This window comes from Sander lucioperca, chromosome 3, assembly GCF_008315115.2.
Source record: "Sander lucioperca isolate FBNREF2018 chromosome 3, SLUC_FBN_1.2, whole genome shotgun sequence".
Classification (NCBI taxonomy): domain Eukaryota; kingdom Metazoa; phylum Chordata; class Actinopteri; order Perciformes; family Percidae; genus Sander; species Sander lucioperca.
In genome coordinates, this window is record NC_050175.1 from 16,772,726 (window position 1) to 16,792,064 (window position 19,339).

At 39.3% G+C, this 19,339-nt stretch overlaps 1 protein-coding gene across 2 annotated transcripts in view; it reads right to left on the minus strand.

Annotated features, from left to right (window-relative positions):
- Positions 1–19,339, minus strand: part of galnt2 (UDP-N-acetyl-alpha-D-galactosamine:polypeptide N-acetylgalactosaminyltransferase 2) — a 61,198-nt gene that overhangs the window by 11,270 nt on the left and 30,589 nt on the right. For both annotated transcript variants that reach the window (XM_031314037.2, XM_031314036.2), the window contains 10 exons: positions 14,335–14,422; positions 8,417–8,570; positions 6,255–6,353; positions 6,085–6,152; positions 5,937–6,002; positions 5,684–5,805; positions 3,455–3,542; positions 2,769–2,856; positions 2,465–2,568; positions 995–1,121 (listed from right to left, as the gene is read on the minus strand). In XM_031314037.2, coding sequence (XP_031169897.1) covers positions 995–1,121; positions 2,465–2,568; positions 2,769–2,856; positions 3,455–3,542; positions 5,684–5,805; positions 5,937–6,002; positions 6,085–6,152; positions 6,255–6,353; positions 8,417–8,570; positions 14,335–14,422 — 1,004 coding nt within the window. The remainder of the gene's footprint in view (positions 1–994; positions 1,122–2,464; positions 2,569–2,768; positions 2,857–3,454; positions 3,543–5,683; positions 5,806–5,936; positions 6,003–6,084; positions 6,153–6,254; positions 6,354–8,416; positions 8,571–14,334; positions 14,423–19,339) is intronic.

Consider the following 19,339-nt stretch of genomic DNA (forward strand, 5'->3'; position numbering starts at 1 on the left):
GTACTATGAACGTCATAGGGAGGACCAGAGCAACCGCAGCCACTTTAAATTCCCTGTTATCTGTTTCTTTAAGTTCTTAATCAGGACCATAAGGGTTCGTCGGGCTCATTTCCATGGGTTGTTTACTTGTGGTTGGAGACTGTTTCAAAGCAGAGATCAATGGCTTTCCATGTATCATGTTTCCCATTACTAATGTTCACTGATTATGTTGTCACAATTACCAGAGCTCTAAAGGGAAGCACATGCAAAAACTGATCTTCTATATTTAAAAAGAGAATTCTTTCTCAATCTGAAGCCAATTTTCCCTGTGATTACTTTTTTATTGCGTTTTAATTGTTGCTGCTTGGTTTTAATTATCAAACACTGATTTAATTCTCAAAGCTGTAGTAAAACTCAATAATGTATGTTCCAGTGTTCACAACAGTACTTGAAAGAGTCTAAAGAGTGTTGTAGAGAGAGAAAAAAATCACCCCAAATCAAAAAATAATACCAAAGAAAATAATCATAGCATATCCCAAACAAGAGATGCACAATATATCAGCACACTGATATTAGATATGAAATTAGATTAAATGCCAGGTGGGGTTATGGTTATTGTAATATTGTGGTTCAGTTTAAGCGTTGAGAAAAGGTCCATTTGATCTTCCTTAGCAGAGAGACTTTTCCCACTGGGCATGTTTCAAATATTTACTTTAAAGGAGTAGTTTGATATTTTGGGAAATTTGCCTAATTGCTTTCGATTTGGACTGGAGGAGCTGGGGATCGAACCACAAACCCTGCGCTTACACACCATTAATAATAATACCTGACACACAAGGGAAGCACAAGAGATCCAGTACAGACTAAATAAATGGCAGCAATGCGACATGTGTGAATGGGAAATATTGTTCTCTAGTAAATTAATGAACGAGTGTGATGGCTGGAGCCTGGAGGGTTAATGAGTGTTCAATCCCCTTGGTGTGTGTGTGTGTGTGTGTGTGTGTGTGTGTGTTACCTTGCAAACACAGTCCCGCTGCCCCCAGGGAAGGTGTATGGATGTTGCTTTCTGAAGACGTGGCCAACTCTGCTACATGGGATGATCTCCAGACTGCCACCACACTGCCACACCCGAAACGAGATCTCTGAAACACAGACAGACACACACACACACACACACACACACACACACAGGTCATAACACATTTGTTCCAGCAAACTGTTTCCATAAAAATATCACAGTGGATTATTATAAGTAGTATGTAAGAAGTCTTATGGTTAACGCTGGAAATCTGCACCTCATTAATAGTTTTCGGTGTGTTGATATTGTCGGGTTCCCCCTCCAACATTGTCTCTATTTGAATGAGTGTTGTGTAAACGAACACACAAGTAAACCAGTAACTGAATTCAAGTCAAGTCAATATCCAGTTCTATATCATGGTGTCGTCTTGAAAGAAACATGAATCATTCCGTTTACTCTTGATGATTTTTTAGACAAAAGTAATAGGGAGACACAGCTGTTATTATCTCATTGTGCTGTTTCTATTGTGTACACTATGGTTATTTTTATTCATACCGACTATAATCATTATCACATTAACACTGTAATTTTCTGAAGATCAACTGTAGTCTGGAAGACTCTTTTACCCAGATACGACTACCAAATTACTGAAGGATTTCATGCTCTTTTATCATGTTCTTGGCACGGAAACCCAAGATGAGCTCATGAGTTGATCACTGCTTGAGACACATTATTGGTGCTACTTTAGTACCAAATCTCAAGTGACAGTTGAGATTTTATAAGAGAGTTTTTAAAGCCAAAAGCATTCATGATAGACAGACATTACAAATGTGTGCCTGTTTAAGACTCAAATAAATAGTTTGACATTTTGGGAAATAGGTTTGCAGTGTATTTGCTTTCTTGTTGAGATATAGATGAGAAGATTGACAACCATATCAAGCTACAGCCAGCAGTCGGTTAGCTTAGCTTAGCACAAAGACTGGAAACAGAGGAAAGCTGCTAAGCTTACTGGATGCAGCTTCATATATTAGCATACAGGCATGAGATGTCTGGTATCAATCTTCTCATCTAATTCTTGCAAGAAAGCTAATAATTGCATTTCCAAAAATGTCAAACTATTTCTTTAATGCCTCTGGCAAAACCCCTGACACGTCTGTCACCTGGCTGATAATTAGAGAATGAGACAGTCAGGGGGCATCATATTACAGCAGCCAAGTATATCGATGGTAAATGCTGACAGTAGTTTTTGTTTATTTTCTCTACCTGCCACTTTACTTTCCCCTCTTAATCACACTCTATTTGTTTTTTTTTCTTCTTTCACTCACCTAGATTTTCTATTCCTCTGACATCCATTACTGTGTCATACTTTCATCTCCTACCCACCATTACCTGTCTACTGTGATTCTCCTGACTTCATGCTCCACTGTGACTGTACTGAATTTGCATTTGCACTTTAGCAGCACTCACCAAGGTTTTCTCCTCCCCATACATCCATCATCATGTCATACTTTCCCAGAAGCTCAAAGTATTCCTTATCCATGACAAATAGACCTCCTGCTATCATTGGAGTCCTGCATGGGCAGAGAGAGAGAGAGAGAGAGAGAGAGAGAGAGAGAGAGAGAGAGAGAGAGAGAGAGAGAGAGAGAGAGAGAGAGAGAGAGAGAGAGAGGGGACAGGTGGATGGAGCGAGGAAAAGAGCGAGATTAGCAGTCAGTGGAAACTGGCAAACAAAAGTGTGTCGGTTGTGTATGATCACGTGTGTCTGTCTTACTTTATGGGGGCGATGGGGTTGCCTTGTCTGCCTCGTCTCTGCTCTAGAGTCATGTAGTCCCATTTAAACACCAAATTCCAGTCAAAACCTACACGCATGCACGCACGCACGCATACACACACAAACATGCACACACACAAACACACACACACACACACGGCCATTATGACCATTAGTTGGGATTAAGTAGCAGTCTTAATTAGATTCGGCAGGTTCAGATGAGTTGACTGGATACATCTGCAGTTGCCCGATTTGACATGTCTGTATGTGTTCATGTGTCAGCACAGAGTGTGCAAACCCTAAACCTGACAATGTAAATAGTTGTGTCCCAATTTTACACTATATACTAATACCAGAAAGCATATGACAGAATATAAGAGTCACTTTATCAGTATGAATGTGCTACATACTTTAAAATCCAGTTTGAATCAGTAAGCAGTGTGGAAGACAGTGTATGTCCAGGAAGCCGTAAAACTAAACATGCTGGGTGTATACTTCGCGGAAGTGTTTTTCCTAAGTGAAAACTGAGCGCAGGATACCAAAACAACAGGTATTTATGCTGCTAGTACTGAACCACACAGGACATTGTGTGTGTGTGTGTGTGTGTGTGTGTGTGTGTGTGTGTGTGTGTGTGTGTGTGTGTGTGTGTGGGTGTGTTCATGTATCTCTCTACTTGTGTACTGTACCTCCTTTCAGATCAGCTGAGGCTCCTACGTACTGAAAGTTGTCCATGTTGATGACATCAATGATAGGAGAAACTACTCTGCTCTTGTCCTGAGATGGAAGGACAGAGACAAAATAATTCATTAGAACTTTTTGGGCTCCGGACAACTAACAAATAACAGGACATTTGAAACATGTTTTGTCTAGAATAGAAGTAAATATTTCCCTCAACACCAATGATTCATATGTTTAGTTTACCCTCTATACTGTGTTTATGAAGTAGAACTGAAAGTAAAGCAGCTCTGTCTTTTCTACACTAAATTACTACCAGAGACACACATCACAGTAGTTTAGGGAAATGATTGCTCCAGTGGCCAGAATGACAATAACAGAAACAATCCTCCAGGTACTGAGTGGGTTTATTTATTTTGGGTTGAAGCCTTTTGATATGACACATGAGGTTTCACCCACACAGACTGCATGTTTCCTTCTTTCTGTTTTGCGTGAGTCACCATTTAGAAGTGCAACTAAAGCAAAGAAAAGCAAGGTCAATTACTCTGACAGCAAAATGTTTAAAAATTGGCTCCAGGCGTTTCTTAACTAGGGACTGACAAAACACCACGTTTGGGAGGCTCAAACGCAGAATCATCAGACTATTTTCAGTCTTATCAGATAAATATTTCAAGAACACAGTTTCTCACTTCAGTCTGAGATTACATTTAATCAAAAAGTTCCTTCTCAAGTCATTACTAAAAGACTTCACTTCAAATATCAACAAACTTTTAATCTGTAATGGAGTTCATGTTTATTCTGTTTAAGGATTTTCCTTTTACAGCTCGCATAAACCAAGTGAGAGGTCCGTCTTTTTCAATCAAATAAATCTGGTGGAGTTACTTAATGATGACTGTAAATTACACCTGCTTGGGAGACAGAAGAAAGTTTGGCTAGCCGGCTCAACTGCAACCAAGAAAATGATAGCTAAATGCTAAATAAAAAATTGATCTAAAAAATAAATCTGGTGGAATAATATACAACTGTTCTGACACTGGGAATAAAGCCTGACTGTCATAAATAACATCTCAACACCTAACAGAGAGATCACATGCTGAGCTCTGATTTAGGATTACTCTTTCTTACCTGAAATAAATCAAGTAAAGTTCAACAACGTATTAGGGAAAGTTCTGATCTACTGAATCACTGGCTTATTTACTTTCTGACTTGAACACCACATTTTAATTTCAATAGAAGAAAGACATTTTTAATCATGACACATCATTAAGAATGCTTTTTAGTACATTCTGCAACCAACACCATCATTTATTGTAATGTATTTTTTGTATTGTTAAATAATGCATTATTGTGATTTTTTGATAGATTTATATGCCAGTGAAAGAACAATCCACTCATCATCCCTTTTATTACTGCCACAGATTTTAAGATGCATAATTGTTGTGTATGGTGTGTTGTCTTATATGCCAGTGCCAAAGACCAATTTCCATTTTATGCAAATCTAACAGACAATAATGTATTCCAAATCTGAAAAGGAAATGTGTGCTTTTATACTGAGAGTCCGAACATTCCTGTGTTATTCGAGTCATGTGCACCTTGTTTTTCACTTGGATGTTGACAAAACACTGACTACTGCTTTGTAGCTGACCCTGACCTCTATGTGAAAAAGGAAAGGAAAAAAACTAATTCCCTTACAAATACGACCAACATTATCACCGTTGTGATCCAATTTTGAGCACTGTAAAACAGTTTATCTTTGAAACACTTACGTAGATAGACTCAGGAAACTTCAACCCTGAAACATTTCTATTTTGTGATTGGTTTGGTGTTTTTTTTCTTAGGCCAAATTCCATTATGTCACATCCCTTTAAAGTACAGTTACAATGGAACTATACAACTATTAAGTGCACAAACCCTGCTGATGGAGAGTGAGCATACGAATAAAAAAAAAAATTGACAGTAATAAATTGATGCTTTAGATTAAAATATAAACAGTTGAGGGCTGTTGCCATGTATTTTGCCTTCACTTTTATAAGAAGCCTGACAAGCAGTGTTTAGAGAAAGAAGGAGATCAAACTAGAGTGACTTCACCAAATGGTGAGCTGCTCTACAGAGTGTGTGTTGACTGATAGACGTATAGAACAAATCTTCAAGTGTTTCTCTTAAACATCACAACACAAAAAAATGTCTTCTTTTACTTTATTTGTGTGTGTGTGTGTGTGTGTGTGTGTGTGTGTGTGTACCTCAGCCACTCTCTCCAGTAGCGGCTCTAGCCAGTGGTCATTACATTCACAATGAGAGTCCAAGAATGTAAGGACCGGTGCCGTGGCGGCGTCTGCACCACGGACCCTCGAACGCATCAGTCCTGAGGGAAACATCAGTTACAAAAAAACACATTTAGAATGATTTCACCTCCAACCATAAACCTGGTGTGAATAATTGCATTCATGAAACAGCAGTAAGCTGTTTTGTTTCTTCTTCCCTTCTTCTAACTACCTTCTCTGCGGTCATTTCTCAGCACGCGCACTTTTTCGATCTTCCCCAGAAGCGCTCCGTCCTCCGCTGAAACACACAAAGCATTGATTTACACACTGATCTTATTAGGTTTGTTTTTTGTTACAATTTGTTTGCGTGGATTACTCACCGTTATCACTGTAGTCGTCAACCAGAATGATCTCTTTGACCAAGTGAGACGGACTTTTCTTCAGGACACTAAACAGAGAACATAAGGAAATTTATAGGAACGTATTAAAAAATGCTCACAAATCAAAATAGGAACTTTTTTTAAGTGGACAGCACACACCATTCACCTACCTGACCACAGTCCGCAGCAGAGCAGAGCGAGCTTCATTGTGGAAAGTGATGACGACGCTGGAGGCCGGCAGGTCTGACTTCCATTGTTTATGTCTGCAACTACATACACAAGAAACCATCACAATTAGGAATATACAGACAGAAAAATACACAAAAACATAAATCCCTAAATGTGTAGTACAAATGCACACATGCGCAAACACTCCTACGCACAGCGGAACGTGTGAGCAAAGCTGCGAGCTGGAACTGCACCCTAAACAGATTCTGGATACATGAACACAATAAATAGGATTCACTACACACTGAGGCACGCCTTTTGTCCCTGTACCACATCTGTCAGCGTTTCAGTCAATATGCAGCTGCACCAATCTTGAATTGACATCCTCCTGTACATTTCGGGTGCTGATGTGTGTTATATAGTTGTAGAATAAACATACAAGGTCTTTGATCTTGTGTTGAAAGCACTGATGAAGTGGCCCTGGCCTGAAAAAAACAAAACAACTATTGATTGCTGGGAAACCTTCGCAATCAGTGCTGCTGCATGCTGCACAAATGACAAATCTCTACCAGATCAATGGGAGACAAATCCCTGCTCTTTTAGTAGGCTAATGGCTCTAGCTGTCTATGTAAGGTCAATATATCTGTGAGGCCAGACCAAAAGGCCAAAAAATAGTAATAGTTCTTTGAACCACACAGTGTGCATCTAGACAGATACTGCAGGAATAAAAACACAAATACAATGACATACTGTAGTAGGAGCACAGTGTTGACAGCACATTCACTTCTTTGTGTCTCAAGTTGATTTACACTTCACATTTTGTGCGACACATAAAAATGTGCACATTCCGCACATTTTGCATTAGTTTGTCTTTATTACCTCCGCCAAAGAGGTTATGTTTTTGGTTCGGTTTATCCGTTTGTTTGTCGGTCAGGAGGATTACGGAAAAACTACTGGCCTGATTTTCATGAAACTTGGTGGAACATGGGCCAAGGAAGAATCTATCAATTTTGGATCACAGGGCAAATACACAAATTATTTTTTACTTCTGTTAACATTGCCAGATATGACAATTGTACTGCATTCATGTGGTGTCAGAATAATCTGAAAAATTTGTTCCTGAAAATTCAGCGGAGGTCTGCGCTTTCTGAGTGCCCTTCTAGTTTTAGATAATTTAGGAATCATATTTAAACTCCAAATTCATTCTGATAAAGGCTTTAAGATTCCAGGTAAAATGTATGTATTCTTTCCTCTGTATGTCTACTCCGAATTCCAATAATACCTAAAAAGAATATTCTGTGTAAGAGAAAATTGGTGAACACCACAAATTCTCTTAAATGTCTCAAATGTGTAACTTTAGAACAAATCAGTTTGTACGAGTGGTTCTTGCATGAAGCCCATTTTGTATGTTAAACAGACTCTAAAAACAAGTTCAAAAATGTTAACATTAAATGTATTGCAATGTGCTAGAAACTAAAACTCTGACTCAGAACAGGTTCAGTGTGTTTTGGAGCGCCCTTAGTTAGACAGGTGAGTCAGCCGGTAACACAGAATGTATTTTACTTCAACGTATTTCTGCTTTATTAAAGAAAATGATGAGATGAGAGCAGGAACTCTGGCATGGGACAGAACTCTTACTCTGCTCAGTTAAAAACCTGGATTCTGCCAATGTCAGAGAGCTTTAAGGCTAAACTGTAACTTAAATTTTGGACTGAAATAGCATCGTGGATTAAAACTTTAAATGAAAATATAAAATTTTGTGCATGACCAATATATCCTGCATAATAATTCAGGAGAACATTTGGCAGACATATAAATCAAGCTTACTAAAACATAATGTTATTCCAATAAAAAGATCCAATAGATATTGTGCCATGGTTTATTTTTGTCTCCATGTGACTACGTCCATTTAGCAATTAGAAAAATCGGTAGCTAAAGCCAGAGGTTTGTGTTATGAATGGAGCAGGCAGTGAACAATACTTGTCTGATAGACTACAATAGGGGGAGTTTCCAAGAGATCGTCTCCGGACTACTGTAGTACCAATTAATCAAATAGATGGGCAGCAAAGGACAGTATGTACACACAATCGCTGCAATTATCCATGCAACAATAAAGTTAAGAGGGACAGAAAGACGCAGTCTGTGTAATAGTAGAGATACATACTGGTCATGTCTCGTATCAGGCACGGCTCTGTCCATACGGAGCTTGTCACTCTCCACCTGGTTGAATTTGTTCCTGGCGTACGGATCTTGACCCGGTCTGACCACCGTGGCTCCAACGTACAGATCCTGGTCAAAATCCTGCCAGCGCACCTTACCTGGACACACAGAACCATATTAAGCACATTGCCAATTAATGTCAATGGAAGTTGGAAGGACACACTATTTTGGTGTTGTCTTCTTTGTTATTCTTGTTAAATGGGTAATAATTTAAATGGAGGGTGGAAAGACTAGAAAAATCCAGATATTTCTAAATTTAAAGTGCTCATATTATGCTGATTTTCAGGTTCATAATTGTATTAAGAGGTTGTACCAGAATAGGCTTACATGGTTTAATTTTCAAAAAATACCATATTTTTGCTGTACTACACATTGCTGCAGCTCCTCTTTTCACCCTGTGTGTTGAGCTCTCTGTTTTAGCTACAGAGTGAGGCATCTCACTTCTGTACCATCTTTGTTGGGAGTCGCACATGCGCAGTAGCTAGGTAAGCATTGCTACCCAGTCAGTTGCAGAGTATGAGGGCGTGCCACGCTAGCAGCTAGGCGAGCATTATAATGTGTGTTACAAAGTGACGCACGTTTGTCACGGAAGTAAAGTAGTATAGAAGTAAAGTATATATATAACAATAAAAGAAAGGGAAAAAGCCAGAAAGCATAATATGAGCACTTTAAAATAAAATCCAGACTCCATGAGCAGTGAGCACTACATGGTATTTTGGACAAAGCAAAAAGGATGTTGGGTGAACAATAACACTACTGTACCATGTTGCTGACCCTTAAAATTCACAGGTTACAGAATTGATTTATACATATGTTTTAGCTTGTGTTGTTTAATAGATGGATAAAGAGCAAAATGGTTGGAAATAGAAGTCATTTCTCATTCAACTTTTAGATAAACACTAAACCAGCAGAGAGCACAAATTGTTCGTCCAGGTTTTAATAAGAAACACATTCTCAATGTGCCTCTCTGGTGACATGCATATTAAATAAACACAGCATATCCAAAAATAAAAGCCAGCACCAAGCATGAAGTTTAAACCTTCACAAAGGCTGAAAATGTGTTTCAGGATTATACATCAGCGGGAATATGAAATGTAGGCAGCAGCCTGGCTGATGCAAGAATCCTTCACGACTGACAAGAAGGAAAACCTCGCTGCTTCAAGCTGCTGCTTGACAAGGTGGCAACATGGCACTGAGGAAAGCTGACATGAGATTTTTGCTGCTTATATTCAGACTATGCAGAACAGAATTCAGAAGAGAAAGCCAGACTACTTTAACAAAGCTAGAAAACATGAAAAGAAAATGTATTATGCTGTGCACTGAGCAAGAAAGAAAATCCTACTGAATTTAGCAATTTACTGCAGCCTAAAATATGAGTGTAGAAAACATTAACCATTATTAAACACACACACACACACACACACACACACACACACACACACACACACACACACACACACACCATTGTGTCTGTCAGACCAGATTAAAGAGATAATTGCACACTAAACAGAGAAAGTTTTCATGTTTAATTTTACAGTTTATCACTGACTACTAAAACACAGACACACACGAATAATTTAACCGGGTGCAGCTGCTATGCTAATGACTTGTGTTAAGCATATGGCAATGTGAGATTACACTCGCTTTCAGTATGGATGAGTGTGTGTATGACAGGGAGAGACAGACAGAGAGAAACGGAGCCTGACGAGGACGAGAGTGTGTGCATGCGTCTGCTCTGACAGCATGTGAATGTGTCTGGCATGCTAATTAGGTAAAGCTCACAACAATCTGCCTGCAACTGTATAGCGGTGCCTCTGACACTGCTGTACGTGTCAGTGTGTGATGTCCTTGCGGATATCTACTGTATGTTTAGTAGCAGCAAGTAATTCATGTAGTGAAATGAATGTTTCAACTTCTCACAATGCGAGTCTTTAGCTCAGACTGTGAACACTTTCTCTTTCAATCCTTTTTCTTTGTTCCCTGAACCACCCAAAACAGATTAACTGTTGGCTTTCTCACTGGGATTACTCATCCAGCTATCATTTTTCCAATCCTCTCTTTAGCAGGTACAGCCATCTAGACCCAGCTGGTGGTTTGCTATACTGTTTGGTACCAGTAAAAGGTGTAGTCTGTTGGACAGTTTTCGATCTCCTTCGGCCTCTTGTCACCGAGCTGTTTCCACCCACAGCTGCTGACTGCTTGTTTTTGTTTGTTGCAACACTTTCTGGTGCCGATGGTAACTGGCAGGCAACACTCACTCTTGATCTGAACCATAAACTCTACCCCCTACCAGCTCAGAGAACACCAATGCTCGTTTGATTCACTCCCTGAAAATTATCCAAATAAAACCTTGAAGAGCAACTTAACACCAGGCTGAAAATCAGTGTTTCACACCCAGCATCTTTGATGGATGTGGTGAAAAGTGTGCTTCACCTGTAACCAAAGTTACACAGTTGCATTTGACAAAACAATGGACTGCACTTACAGTATATAGCGCTTTTCTAGTTTTAACGACTACTACTACATAGTAACACACACACACACATTCATCCACTGGTGGCCGAGGCTGCCACACAAGGTGCCACCTGCTCATTAGATAAACGTTCATGCACATTCACACACCACCGGCGCAGCATCGGGAACAATTTGGGGTTCAGTGTCTTGCCCAAGGTAGTCTCGCTTTGCCAGACCATCCACACGCTGAGGAGCGGAGGAGGGTCTGGCAACTCCACCCAGCATTCCGGGATGGGAGAAAAACGTGTTCTGGTTTATTGGCATTTCTTAAAACCAATCACAATCGTCATGGGCGGCGCCAAGCTCTGCACAGAGCCGCTGTAAAATAGGCGTGCAAGGGAATACTCAGATTGGATATATAGTCTAGCAGTTTACCATGCAGAGATCTGAGGAGCAGTTAACCATAGTCCTTATAAATCCACCAGAGTTTAAAATTCCAACACAAAGAAAGCGGAAGGAAACGGACATACATGCATCCGGCGGAATTTCCTGCGGCACCGGAGCAATCCCGGAAGTGGAACGTCAAGGTTATAGACTATGCCCATCGACAAGTAGACTGCCAGGGGAAAAAAACGCCAACCTTCCGATTGATAGACGACCATGTCTACCACCTGAGTCACAACAATCTTAACACAAGAAGAGCTAAAATGATTACTCAATTAATAGATTGGTCAATTGACAGAAAATGAATGGGCAAGTATTTTAATAATTGATTCATCCTTAAATACATTTTCTGCATCCAGACTCTCAATTGTGAGGATTTGCTGCCTTTTCCTTTTTTCTATAATTGTAAACTAAATATCTGGGCCGTTGGTCGAACAAAACAACAATTTTAAGGTGTCATCTTGGGCCTTAAGGTGTCAGTAAACTCGGTCAGAAGTGCTTTTCAGATCGCTGAATAGCTTTGCCTCTTCCCCATCTCTCTGACGGCCAGCTTTTCACTCCGTCTTCGAGTGTGGCTGTTCGGAACACCTATAACCCCTTTGGATTTCTGCAGAGGTCGGTCAACACGTCTTAATAACTAGTTTTGATTGAGCATTACCCAACCCGTAGGAAATTTTGATGGCCACTGTTCACCATTTTTAATAAAAAATAAATGGGCAGATTAATTTATCGATAGAAAAAAATTAACTTTGGTTGCAGCCTTAAACACAAGGTCCCTTTGCTGCCTTTTTCCAGCTCTTTCAATGGAGTCGGTTGGTTCTGTTGCAATCACCTGTTGCAAGACCCAAAAGTGGAACTTTACAGTCACCTAGTAACAGGTGGCTGAAGACTCGTATATGGGGGTAGAAGACCATCTGCGAGAGTTAAAGTCTCCAAATGTCATTCACTGATAAAGACCACTGTGGAAACTGCCAGTAAGTGGACCTTGAGTTTATTTTTTATTTTATTTTGTTTGATTAAATAAGTATTTCTAAGGCCAAGAGGTTTTTCAGCTAGGTTGGGACGTTCATGTTTACTTGAGATGTCAACAGCATTCATTATTCAGGTGAAAATATACAATTCTACAGAGGCAAGCATATTCAGTCAACTGGTCTAGAATAAAAATCTAAATAAAATAAAAACTTTAAAAAGCATTTAAAAAGAAAGCACACTGACAAAAACAGTTCTTCAAATATTCATGGTAATAAGGTTTACTTGGTGCATTACCAAAAACAATTTCTCAAATCTCAAAGATTTGAGAAATTGTTTTTTTATTAAGTGCCACTTTTTTGAATGAATTGTTTTAGTCAGGGCACACAGTACCAGAAAACAGATAGATACACATTTATTCTGGTGACTATTTAAATAAGAAAGAGCATAAATGCACTTCCGAACAACCTCAGATCTCACTCCTTCACTTTCCTTGCCGCCACATTCTTTCATGACTTTATCATCCATCTTTTTTTAATCCTTCACTCTCCCAGTCTCCTTGTTCTCCCTTTTCTTTTCACCACTTTCCCTCTTCTTCTTTCGTGATGTTGCGATACGCTGCCGTTGTTGTAATCGTGTGAAGTCACCCTGAAGTTGAAATGCCCCCACTTCAACATTCAAATTGGATTCCATTTCCACCGCTGGATCAGATAAGAGAGTGTGTGTTCAGCTTTCGCAGGTCACGGGCTTGTGAAGGAGGGGAGGCTGCTGTGAGTCGAGCTGAGGATGAGAGCTGAATGACAAATTACGGCTCAGAAGCTCCTTCTGTTGTGACTCTTCTGCTCTGTTCTACACTGTCGGGCTCTGAGACGATGTTTTTCAAAGCCTGGGTGGAGAAGCATAGCTGGGTTTGCGGTGAGAATAAGACGGATACTTGAATTATTTTGGATAGCTCCAACATTTTAAATTTGCATCACATGGCTGTGTTGAATTGTCTTCTCTTTCTCTGTGGTTATTTAAACATAGGTTGTTCATGCTCTACTGGTCACCAAACTATGCCACTGTGTTAACATATTTCAAAAAGGAAATGGTTTTGGTTGTGGGGACATGATGTGGAATACCTTCTAGATACATCACTGTGGTGTACAGTATCAGCCATGCACACACAGCTGGGATACATTTCCCTTTAACAATGTACAATTACAAGCAGAAACAACGAGATACTGAACTCTCTCCAGACCCTGAAGGAGATTCTGGTCAAATATCTTAACTTTGAATATGACAAAATATATATTTGATATCTTAGATTTTTTTTTCGTTGTGACGAAATGAGAGCTGAGCCAGAAGGCAAAGCTCTCGATCTACCCGTCAATTTTCGTTCATACCCACACCTATGGTCATGAAGGCTGGGTCATGAGCGAAAGAACAACATTCAGGGTACAAGCAGCCGAAATGGGTTTCCTCAGGAGGGTGGCTGGAGTCTCCCTTAGAGACAGGGTGAGAAGCTCAGTCATCCGTGAGGAGCTCGGAGTAGAGCCGCTGCTCCTTTGCATCGAAAGGAGCCAGTTGAAGTGGTTTGGGCATCTGGTAAGGATGCCCCCTGGGCGCCTCCCTAGGGAGGTGTTCCAGACACGTCCAGCTGGAAAAAGACCTCGGGGAAGACCCAGGACTAGGTGGAGGGATTATATCTCCACCCTGGCCAGAGAACGCCTCGGGATTCCCCAGTCAGAGCTGGTTAATGTGGCTCAGGAAAGGGAAGTTTGCGGTCCCCTGCTGGAGCTGCTGGAGCTGCTTCCCCCGCGAACCGACCCCGGATAAGCCGACGACGATAGATGGATAGATCTTAGATTTTTTTGTTAAGACGCAAAAAACAATATCTCCTTCCCTTCAAATACCCAAATAAATGTAATTAGTAGTTTTTTCATTAATTCCCAGCATTAATATCATTTAGGGACAGTGTGGTTGCAGTGCATTATGGGTAGTGAAGTTTCCTACCTGGCGGCAGAGTCTCCAGGCTATGAGTCTTGTACTCAGACATGTGAGCTTTGCTCCTACTGGACAAGTCACTGGAGCCCACGTCATCCTGAAGTAAAACAAAACAAAGAAATCACACACACAGATTAGCATGGATACACACACACAGGAACCTGTTTAAAATTAAAGAAATTAATTAGAGCATTTTGGCTGTAACATTTACAGTATTATGAAGATTAAAAACTTCATACAGGAATTTTGTTAAATTAACTAATCTTTTGTCATTAAGTTATTGTAAATACACAAGTTTTACGTGACTTGAACTCCTTTGACCCTTCGGTTTCATAGTTTGAAGAAAACTAACATGATTGAAACTTGCTGTGTTTGTAGATGAGTCCTGGTTGTTTCTTTCTGTCATAATATCAAAACAAACAAACAAAAACAACACTAACTATGACGAAGGTTAGCATTAAATTCAGTCCATACCCCCTAACTATCATAATTCAGCAAGAAGAAGTTATTTAAATTAAAAACTTACTCTTCAAACCTAAAAAAAAACGGAAGGCAAATCTAACTGACATTTGTCAGTGTGACTGAACAGTTGTTAATTATATAATATTAGGGCTGCAACTAACGATTATTTTCATGGTCGATTAATCTGTCGATTATTTTTTTGATTAATCGATCAGTTGTTTGATCTATAAAAATGTCAAAACATGGTGAAAAATGTGGATCAGTGTTTCCCAAAGCCTAAGATGACGTCCTCAAATGTCTTGTTTTGTTCAAAACTCAAAGATATTCAGTTTACTGTCACAAAGGAGAGAATAAACTAGAAGATATTCACATTTAACAAGCTGGAATCAGAGAAATCTTATTTTTTTTTATAAAAAAATGACTCAAACGATTAATCGATTATCAAAATAGTTGGCGATTAATTTAATAGTTGACAACTAATCGATTAATCGATTCATCGTTGCACCTCTATATAATATCTTAAGTCTATGAACTTGAACCGGCTTAAACAGTTTTACAGTGCAGGATAAATGTGAGAGGAAAGACAGTGTGAGGGTTATAGACTTCTTTAGTAATCCGCAGCCTGATAATCAGACTGGGGAACTATTTATTTTTGCTTCATTCACCGTTTGGATCATTGACAGAAATCTGAGATTTGTGCAGCGATTCTGAAGTCCAGAAGCAGGTGAGGTAATCCTTTCACTCACTCACTCACTCATCTGTTCCTTTTCCTCCTGTCCATTCATCAGGTCACTCCACCAGTGCATTGAGAAACACAATGTCCTCACCCTTTACACAAACGGACAGATGGCCAAGCCATGCCTCCATGTGTTCATCTATGTTACCATTAAAACCCACTGGATCGATACACTGGGAGGCACAGTAATTAGCGCCATTCATTCCCTGTCCAGTCCGTTGCCCTTGACTTCAGAAAACTATTATTCAACTCTATTATTTGCTCTGTAGTTCCCTTTCACCTTCAGACTCCAAATGCTTTATTGATCGTTTTTCTCTACTGCCTATGGACAGCCAATGGCAGTGTGACATCAGAGACCACCAAACACTATTCAACAGTTCATTTCTACACCTCAGAGAAGTAATGAAAGGTAGAAAATGGATTTTCACACCGTTTTTCCATTTTTTATGTTTTCTAGGCATTTGCATTCTAAGTAGCAAAATAACTGCTGTTGTTTTCTGTGACTCACACATCATTTCACTCTGTGCCAGCTTTTCCAATCATCTACTGTAGACAGTGCGCCAATCTGCTCTAAAACTACAGTATACCCATTTTTCGGTGACTGAAATAAGTAAGATTGTTCAACACCCACAACTGCTATAAAAAAGGAAACCTCCATAAAATCAATTTCTATATGTTCATGACAGCTGAGTGTGTGCACAATCAGATGGTAATGCTCAGTGTAGGATGAAAACTAAAGCTGGCAGTATACTCGCAGCAGAAATACAGTTTGACAGGCTCTGAGGGAAATATAAATTCAAATGAAATATAGCTCTACATTGGCTTCGTGGAACAGTGTTGTGCCTCTGTGTGTCATGAAAGAAAAAAGACCTCCCCATAGCATCTGTGCTCGTGTACAAAGAAGACCTGGGCAAGTGCACAAAAACATCAGGTTTGTACCTTAATGCTTCGCACGCACGTACACGCGGCCAAAAGTTGTGTTTAATATATACGGTTCAGCCAATAACTTGGTGGAACAAAAGTGACATCACATCCTGCAGACCTTTCTGGTTTTTTTTGGGGTGCGTCATAGCAGTAAAGCACAGGTGTAACCAATAATGTTAACGATGGCTCTGTTCTATTCAAATGTCAGTGTTATGACAGTGTGACAGTGAGCCAGCATGCACCATACATGAAACCAAAGCAGCTAGATAGAATTCAGCCATCATTAATTCTATAATTTACACCTGTGCTTTTGATACATTTTTACAAAAAGTGCCTCGCATGAAAAAGCCTATAAGCAACCCTGCAGCTGGCACACTGTAATGTAATTAATGTTATTTGTTACACCTGTATTAAATAAGCATATCAGCCAAATGTGAGCACTGCATCAGTTGAATTCAACATTAAAGTCTAAACTAATAGTTGAGCGATAGTATTATCACATTCTGATTCATAAGTTATTGGTATTTAGCACAACTCCAATATACTTTCATTGTACGAGCTCTGCGCAACTCAAACCTGCTGACAGTCAAAAGGCTTTTGATAGGTACAATTGTTTGAGCAGCTGATCTCAATTTACAATCAATTATAAGAAAACCATTTAAATGACATATATACGACAAATAAATGACAGCTGGCTGAACAAGCAGCCAACCGCCTGTTGAATATCTACTAGTTTACTGCGGTGCCTTGCTTCCTGAAGAAAACACACCACTTTCTCTTCTGTTATTTGTTTCTTGATATCATTTAAATATGTTAAAAATGTTAATAAGTTAAATTCCGTTTGGGAATTTAAAATCTGTTTCAACTCCCATGCCTTTTGTAAGCTTGTATACCCTCGAAACGCTCATGAAGAAACTGAAGGACGTAATTTTCCCTGCTGTGCTTGTAAATGCCAAAATTTTGTTTTAGGACTGCAGTTCTAGGTTCCACTTTTACAAGTTTCAACTGCAGAAATTCATCATTTTACTTTTTTAAATGTACAGTCAGGTGATGACAACAAGGCAACAGAAGGGGAAATGAGAGGGAGTGAAAGAGAACTCAGCTTGATGAAATAAGGGAAAGAAGAAGAGTGAATTGAAGGAAGTCATGGGAGAGAAAGCCAAATTCTCCAGCTGCATCTGTGCTGCTTGCTTCCCCTCTAAAGCCCCCTATGATTTATGAGAATTGCAGTCCATCACAGATCGCACAGAGAAAGAAAGCATTAGGAGATGATGAGAACAATGCACTGCTTAAAGGGCCGGTACGCATGATTGATCAACAAATGGTTGCTATAAATATGACTTATCACTGATTGGAACATGATTTAAAAGGGTAAGTAGAGAGCAGATGTTTGAGAGCTATTTTTATAACTCATATCACATAAATGGCTTTGAAAACCTCTTAGTGATAATGGCCCCAGCCTGTATCTGCCTCTCCTCCAAACATAAACATGATAGATTGAAACTGTGCGCACCCAAAAAGACAAACGCACACCTTTGTGTACCAGCTACAGCCAAAGGTATTACAACTGAAGAAAGCACAGAGTTTTGAGGGACTGCTAACTAACCCTGTAACATCAAGTTAACCCATTGTTTCCCCTTCAGATGTCTGGCAGCATCATCTACCTTCTTTATCACCTTCTTCTAACTCTTAGTCGAAACTATTTGGTGTATACACAGTGTCATATTAAGACCCAAGAATCCATTTACAAAGTTTGGCTGCACAGTACAAGTTTTTAATGACCGACCTATCAGCAGAACAGTGTTTTAAGTAATAGTTCAACATTTGGGGAAATACGCTTAATCATTTTCTCACAGAGTGATAAATGAGAGGACTGATACCACTCTCATGTCTGTGAGGCCAGCAGTCGCTTAGCATGACGACTGAAATACGGGGACACTGCTAACCTGGCTCTGGACATATGCATGTTGTGTTTCTTTTCTTTTCTACCTCTTAGTACTTCCTTGTCTCATTCTCAGTGGTGGAATGTAACTAAGTACATTTAATCAAGTACTGTACTTAAGTACAAATTTGAGGTATTTGTACTTTTCTTGAGTCTTTTCTTTTCATGCCACTTTCTACTTCTACTCCGCTACATTCTAGAGAGAAATAGTGTACTTTTTACTCCACTACATTAATTTGACAGCTTTAGTTACTAATTACTTTAGATTAAGTTTTTTGCACACAAAAAACATGTAGTTTATAAAATACGATGTTTTATCATAAATCAAAACTACCAACAATATAACGGCCTACAAGTCCAGCTGAAATGATTAGACCATTAAACACAGAACTGCTTTGATTGTTTCCAGTTTCTAAGACGTGAGGATTTTTCTGCATTGAGTACTTTTACTTTTATACTTTAAGTATATTTTCCTAATGATACATACTTTTACTTAAGTAACATTTTCAATGCAGGACTTTTACTTGTAACAGAGTGTTTTTACAGTGTTGTATTAGTACTTTTACTTAAGTAAAGGATCTGAATACTTCTCCCACCACTGCTGCTCCTTCTTCTTATCTCTCCCTCCATCTTTCTGTCTCTCATTCCTTCTTTCACATCTTTTGTCTCTCTCACTTCTAGTGCTGGGTATCGTTAAAAAATATTCTATACCGGTACCAATATCAATACTGTGACTTCGATACCGGTTCCAGAACGATACTTTTTTCAATACCAATTTTATAAAATCAATTTTAACAAAAAGAAATTATGACAAAATGTTTTTATTTATTTTCCTGCTCCTACTACGTGAGCCGGTCTCTCTGTGTATCGTAGAGTTTTTCCTGAATGTCTCTACGACATGTAACGTTAGACAGCCAATCACTAGCATTATTAGATCTTGGTAGAAGCAT